Source organism: Rhinopithecus bieti, unplaced genomic scaffold, assembly GCF_001698545.2.
Source record: "Rhinopithecus bieti isolate Rb0 unplaced genomic scaffold, ASM169854v2 scaffold_24498, whole genome shotgun sequence".
NCBI lineage: Eukaryota > Metazoa > Chordata > Mammalia > Primates > Cercopithecidae > Rhinopithecus > Rhinopithecus bieti.
This window is the reverse complement of record NW_016811130.1, coordinates 3,730-11,608: the sequence shown is the minus strand read 5'-3', so window position 1 is coordinate 11,608 and position 7,879 is coordinate 3,730. Positions and strand designations below refer to the sequence as shown.

Below are 7,879 nucleotides of genomic sequence, written 5' to 3'. Positions count from 1 at the left end.
TATATTTATATATAAATGAACATATATGTTCATTTTACAATGAATGACTTACATTGAATGTTATATTTTATTTTATTATAATATTATGGTTACATAAAATTACATATCAGTTTGAAATTTGTTTATTCATCTCTAACATGGAGAGGATAATGGCACTTAAATCCTAGAGTTGTGAGAAAAAGATTAAGAGAATTACTATAAAGCACAAGGCATAAACATATTACATACTCAGGGAATATTGCCAGCTTCATCATTATTATGATCATCATTTTCATTTTTGTGTTTTTATTGCTAATGCAGAGCAAATATACCTCACTGTAGAAAATTTGGAAATCCAGAAAATAAAAATAAGAAAATAAATCCTCTTCTTTTACCACTTGAAATAGGTCACTTTTACATTTTGCATATAGCCTGTCAGTCTTTTTATATAGCATATATTTTTTAAAATTGTAAATGTATCACATGTGTGCAGGCTGTGATGTTTTTCATTTAATATTATATGGTGATTATTATATGACAGCATTAAATGTTCTTCAAAAATGACTTTAAAGATTACAGGGTATTTCCTTAAATACATGCTTCGTAATTGAGCCATTCATTCTGTTAATTATCATTTTCAATTTATAACTATAATAGTGAGCACTAAACAAATAATTGGCTATGCTTACTAAATATTCACACTGATTCAATAATTCCAACCCACAAACATGCAAAGAGTTTGTTAAAATATGGCTGGGAAATTTCTATTTTCCGGAGACAATTTTAAATAAATTAAGAAGATATTGTCTTTTATTATTTTAAAATAGGTTCAAATCTTATTGCAACTCTATATTTAGCAGATTTAAAAAATCCATTAGCAATTCTTTTAATCAGTTTTTTATGTGAGTAAATGTGGAGTTTTACAGGAGACATAATCATTTCTGTCAACAAAATCATGTAATGATGAAAGTATTTGCAAACATCCAAATGTCCCTCCATAGCGGAGGATTATTTAAAAAAAACTAATTCTCTTTCACTTCTTGTTAAAATGTCACCTTTACTTTGAAGAAATGATATTCTTTCTCTCTCTGTCTTAACTTTCTATTGTGAGATCGTGTAGATTTGCATGCCCTTGTAGGAAATAATAGAGACATCTCATGGAGTCTTTACTCAGTTTCTCCCAAAGGTAACATCTTAAAAAACTATAGTACAATATTACTACCAGGAAGTTGATATTAATACAGTCAAGATATAGAACATTCCATTGCTAGGAAAATCTCCCACCTTGGTCTTTTATATCCAGACCTGCTTCTCTCTTGTCCCTACCCTCGTTAGTCACTGGCAATCACTGATCTCTTTTCCATTCCTATAATTTTGTCATTACAGAAATGTTATGTAAGTGGAATAATAAAATATGTCTGTTTTTTTCACTCAGAATTCTCTGGAAATTCATTCATGTTATTGCATGTATCAATAGTTCATCCTCTCTATTGCTGAGTAGTTTATCAAGGTATAAATGCATCATGATTTGTTTCATCTGGGTTTTTGCAAATTTGAGGCTATTATGAATACAGCACTGAGGAATATTCATGTTTTTATATGAACATAGTCTTCATTTCTCAGGGATAAATACCTAAAGGTACAATTACTGGTTGTATGGCAGTTGCATGCTTAGTTTTTTTAGAGAACTGTCGAACTGTTTTCTACAGTGGCTGTACCAAGCTTGTCCAACCCTGCGGGCCGCATGCAGAACAGGACAGCTTTGCATGTGTCCCAACAGAAATCCGTAAACTTTCTTAAAACATTATGAGATTTTGTTTTTTGAGACTTTTTTTGTTTTGTTTTAGCTTATCAGCAAATTCTTCTTCTTCCAATGTGGCCCAGGGAAGTCAAAAGATTGAACATTTCTGATACCATTTACATTTTCATCAGCAATGTATGAATGATCCAATCAGTCAAATCCTCACCAGTATTTGGTGTTGTCACTTTTTTTTTTTTTAACCCATTCTGATATGTGTGCAGTGATATATCATTGGGGTCTTTATAAGCATATATGCATTTCCCTATTGGTGAATGCTTTTTATTTTTTTGTTTGACTGTGGTTTATAGGGGGTACTTTTGCTTTGTTTTATTTTGTTTTAATCATTTTCCAGTTTGATTACTTATCAGAAATTTTCCCTATTTTCAGAATTAAAAAAATCTTTCATTAAAATAAAAACATGTTTGTGTGAATATATTAAAATTTTCTTTTGTACTTAGGGATTCTTTTGGTTCAAAAAGTCAACTCTTCCATTTGCTCAGAGATATTTATTCTTCCTCTGGTACTTCTTTGGATATTATTTCTACCCCTCTCCATTCTTTCTGTCATTCTGAAACACCTGTTATAGTGATTTTATTTCTTTTATTTTACTTCATTATTATTCTTATAATTGTTTTGTTTTCATATTTTTTTCCAGTAACTTGGGTGTAATTTTTCAAATTTGTATTCCAATTGACTAACTCAGTTTTCTTAAGTTTCTGGCATTTTATTCCACAGGTTTAACTTCAATAATCATGGCTTTGTTTTGTCCCCCAGGTGGTCTTTTCTGGCCCGAGACTGTCATTTTCATGAGTACATATTCAATATTCTATTATTATTATTATTATTATTTTATTATTATTATTATTATTATTATTAAGACAGAGTCTCCTTCTGTCGCCCAGGCTAGAATGCAGTGGTGCAGCCTTAGCTCATGGAAACTTCTGCCTCCCGAGTTCATGCGATTCTCGTGCCTCAGCCTCCCAAGTAGCTGAGATTACAGCTGTGTGCCATCACGGCCAGCTAATTTTTGTATTTTTAGTACAGAGAGGGTTTCACCATGTTGGCCAGGCTGTTCTCAAGTTCCTGCCTTCAAGTGACCCTCCCACCTTGGCCTCCCAAAGTACCGGGACTATAGGCATGAGCCACCATGCCTGGCCTCAATATTCAATATTTTATAGGGCTTTGAGAGTAAGTAATAAAGACAATTTAATGTCTTTCAGCTTTCTTTCAGACTCTTGTTTTTGAAAAGGAAAACAATTGATTTCATATCTTGGATTTAATCTCATTAACCTAAAGTGTTGTATCTTCATATCTCCCATAACCTTCTCTGTTTACTTATTCTGAAAGAAAAAGTGTTGGCTTGCCTTGGAATGACAGTAAGAGAGTTTCTATTTTTTTTCTTTACTTTCTTTTTCTTTTTTGTTGAGCCTGAGTCTCACTCTGTCACCCAGGCTGGAGTACAGTGGCACAATCACAGTTCACTGTAGCCTCAACCTTCTGAGCTCTGGTGATCCTCCCACCTCAGTCTCCTGAGTAGCTAGCACAACAGGCATATGCCACCACACCTGGATAGTTTTCCATATTTTGTAGAGATGGGGTTTTGCCACCTCGCTGAGGCTGGTCTCAAACTCCTAGGCTCAAGTGATCTACCTGCCTCAGTCTCCCAAACTGCTGGTATTACAGGCATGAGCCACCACGCCTGGCCTACAGTGAAAGATTTTCTAGTTGAGATGATCTGTCCTTTCATCATTGGTTCTTTTATTATTTTTTAAACTTACATTTGTTTTTCTGAAACTGAGCTAAAAACTGTAGACATTGCTTCATTTAATGTTTAGCATTTCTGAGAAATTTTAGATCAGTTTGATTATAATTCTTTTATAAGAATGGTGTTTTTTCCTTTATAGATGCTCTGGAGTTTTAAACATAATCTTGAAGTTCAAATTATTCACCAAGACCTGAGCAATATTTAGCCTCTTTAAATAAGTTGTCTGCTGCTTGAAAATGGATTGTGAGTAAAGATGGAGGGTAATTATAGATATACCACCTAGTCTTCTTGATCCAATGCCTACAGCTTTTGATCCCTTCTCTATCCCATTCTATCAACAATGTCAGAGCGATCCTTTTATGTAGCATTATGACAATGTCACTCTGCAGCTTCAAATATTCAGGTGAATCGCCTCATCTATTAAATAAAGTTTGAAATTCTCAGCATGTAATATAAGTCTATTAATGTAATATATCCAAAACACTGACCATATCTTTGTTTTTCTTTTACTTTGTGTCAGTTCTGGTTTTTACTGTTCCTTATAATGTTTTAATTTTATTATTAAATTTTTTAACATAGTTTGCTAACCATATTCATGTCTTTTTTTATTTATCCCAGTCTCTCAATTTCATTTTCTAGCTTCATATCAACATTTCTCCATTAGACTTCAATATTCTAGATTACAAATACAGTAAGAAGAGCCTCCAGATAACCAACTGCAAATTAGAAACCAGTAATACAAAACTGGGATTCAGTTGTGTCTAGGAAATCTCTTAAACCTCTTAATGCTAATGATGTTGGTTCTCTTGCTTATTTTGTCTGTCTTCACTGTGATTTTTCAGAATTCCCAATTCTAATTCTCCTACAAATTAATGAGTTACTCATCAGATAAGGCATGAAAGTCCAGCAAAACATGATTTAGTAAAAATCTGAAGGGTTTTGTAATCCAATAGCTGTGGTTTGGATTCAAGATCTGCCATGTAATTGGTGTTTCTTAAATTATCTGGGATCAGTTTCCTCGTGTATAAACCAGAGATATAAAAGAACAAAAATATGCATATGTAAATGGTCCTCAATACATGCTAACCTCTCACCCTCCTCTAAAATTCTAGCCAGTCAAGAAAGGTTCATGAAGAGTAGAAAAAATATTATATGCATTCTTCATGATAGTTATAAATATATTTCTAAAGTTTTGATAAATTTAAATGTATGTGTTCTTTTACAAGATTATAAGCACTCGGTGTGTTTCATAAGTTTAAGCGTTTTCAGAAATATCACTTTCTCCCAAAATGTATCCTTTGATGAACCCTTCAGAAACTTGTGATTCTGACTTTGCATGACCTTTCTGAATAACTTAATGTGTGAACAGAAATATCAGCTCCTCTAGAAGCTGACTCAGGCCCATGTCACAGATTAGTCTCCAGCTACTATCTATTATGTTTTATTCTTAGACAACTCAAGGCCCTTCCTCTTCCTGAGGTGCTGACCCTGCCTCTTTCCCTGACAATAGAGGGAATTTGAAAAACAAATTGAGAATCTGACTTCCAATCAAGAATCTTTCTCTATGACCACAGTTGGGGACTTCTGCCCATACTTACGGCTACAGGAAAGTGGACAAGAACGAGTGAGTTTATCCTCATAAGCTTCTCTTCCCTGCCTACTGAAATACAGTCGTTGCTCTTCCTGACATTTCTAACCATCTACCCAGTCACTCTGATGGGAAAGAGCCTCATCATTCTGGTTACCCTATCCGACCCCATGCTACACAGCCCCATGTACTTCTTCCTCAGAAACTTATCTTTCCTGGAGATTGGCTTCAACCTAGTCATTGTGGCCAAAATACTGGGGACCCTGCTTGCCCAGGACACAACCATCTCCTTCCTTGGCTGTGCCACTCAGATGTATTTCTTTTTCTTCTTTGGGGTGACTGAATGCTCCCTCCTGGCTACCATGGCATGTGACCGCTATGTGGCCATCTGCAGTCCCTTGCACTACCCAGTCATCATGAACCAAAGGACACGGGCCAAACTGTCTACTGCTTCTTGGTTCCCAGGCTTTCCTGTAGCTACTGTGCAGACCACGTGGCTCTTCAGCTTTCCATTCTGTGGCACCAACAAGGTGAACCATTTCTTGTGTGACAGCCTACCTGTGCTGAAGCTGGTCTGTGCATACACAGCACTGTTTGAGATCTACGCCATCATCGGAACCATTCTGGTGGTCATGATCCCCTGCTTGCTGATCTTGTGTTCCTACACTCTCATTGCTGCTGCCATCCTCAAGATCCCATCAGCTAAAGGGAAGCATAAAGCCTTCTCTATGTGGTCCTCACATCTCCTTGTTGTCTCTCTTTTCTATATATCGTTAAGCCTCACATATTTTCAGGCTAAATCAAATAATTCTCCTGAAAGCAAGAAGCTGCTATCATTGTCCTACACTGTTGTGACTCCCATGTTGAACCCCATTATCAATAGCCTGAGAAATAACGAGGTGAAGAATGCCTTCAGCAGGATGGTCTGCAAGACCCTAGCCCTCAGAAACTGTATCCCATAGACCTTAGGAAGTAAGGCTACATTTTACTGGATGAGAAACAGTCAGTCCCAGATTTGAGATTCCTCTCTGCATCTTTCCACATCTCCAATGAGATGAAGTCCTGTTGCTGAAATGGCTTTTGGAAAGCTGAGTGAGAGAAAAGAGCACAGAAGTAGTTTCGACCTAGCACCACCAACTATGAAAACTCCTCTGCCTACCCAATGTAGACTTACATTGTTTTTCTTGTTTCAATTTGTATGACAGCACTTCTGTGGCCAACTATTTCCAGGTGTTTATATTTCTGTAGTCACCTGCATTGTGCACAATATGAAACTGCTTGTCATTATAACATGGGGGCATACATAGTAACAGAGGGTAAAACCCATTAAAAATTATCTTGTCACTTTTCTTCCTGTGGTCAGATCTGATTCTCCATTCATGAGATAGAAAATCTCACGATCTCTCCCAACACATCACTCTCCTCACCATCTTACTTCAATTCTCATGCCCTTAAGCAGTGTTAGTTCTTTTAAGCTTACTGGTATGCAGTATGCATGTACGAGAGTAGATCAAAAGTTTACATGCATATGCCCTTATAACCCCAATAATTATTTCCTTCACACTAGATTTTTCCTAAGAAGAACAACCTGACCTTCCCTAAGCTCTCTATTCCATATTCAGGTTCTTGTGTTTTGTTGAAGTAATATCAGAAATTTCAGTCATAGCTTTGCTTTGATGAGAACAAAGCTCCAGAATAAGTCTTCTTTAACCACAAGATTTCTCCTTCTTCTTATGATCTGGTAGTACTCTATTTGTAGATGTGTCCTAATTTATGTAGCCAGTCTTTTATTACTACAAATCATGCTGTAAATAATGGACTTATCCATATATCATTTTTATATTTTTGCTAGTGTGCCTGACAAATAGAAATCTAGAAATTGAATTTATTGGGCAAAAGTTAAATACATACATGATGTTGCTATAGATTGATTGTCTATAGAGCTCCCCTCTGAACTTATTGTACCATTTTATGCTCCCACCAGCAATTTATGAGGTGTTTGTTTCCCCACAACTCAACAATAACATTTGTCATGAAATATTTAGAATTTTGATTATTTAATATTTTATAAAAACTCAATGACATTTTAATTTGAATGAAATACATTTTGAAGAATAAGAAAGAAATGAATGATCAAATCAGAGAAAAGGTGTGCATTTCATTGAAACTTGAGTTATAGATTAGATGATTAGCAATTGGTGATGTCTTGATGTTTTATTTTCTCTTCTTGTAAGGTTGTTTTTCACTTTTGTTTCAGCCGAATCTATCCCATCTCTCAAGATCCCACTGTGATTCCTCGAGAAGCATAAATCACTCTTTTCTATATGTACCCATTTCAAGTTTATTAATAAATAAGTTAAATTTTGTATATACTACATGTACAAAATGTACATGTACTTATTTTTACATGTTTGTCTTCCTCCAACTTTTCTGTAACTCTTCAAAAATAAGAGTTCAAGTGTTTCTGGTGTTTTGTTTTTGAGACAGGGTCTTTCTCTCTGTCACCCAGGCTGGAGTGCAGTAGCAGAATTATAGCTTACTGTAGCCTCAAACACCTGGGCTCAAGCCTCAGTCTCCCTAGTGGCTGGGACTATAGGTGTACATCACCCATGCCTGGCTATTTAATTTAATTTTTTTTTTTTTTTTTAGTAGAGACGAGGTCTTACTATGCTACCCCATCTGGTATCAAACTTCTGAGTTCAAGCAATCCTTCTTCCTGAACCTCTCAAAGTGCTGGGATTACAAG

General features: G+C 35.5%; 1 protein-coding gene across 1 annotated transcript in view; it reads left to right on the top strand.

Moving 5' to 3' along the window:
- The window catches only part of LOC108543172 (olfactory receptor 10A2), an 8,673-nt gene extending 2,505 nt beyond the window's left edge, over window positions 1–6,168 (top strand). Inside the window, exon 2 of the mRNA XM_017893493.1 lies at window positions 5,120–6,168. Coding sequence (XP_017748982.1) covers window positions 5,120–6,095 — 976 coding nt within the window. The 3' untranslated portion in view covers window positions 6,096–6,168. The remainder of the gene's footprint in view (window positions 1–5,119) is intronic.
- Window positions 6,169–7,879: the final 1,711 nt, after the last annotated feature.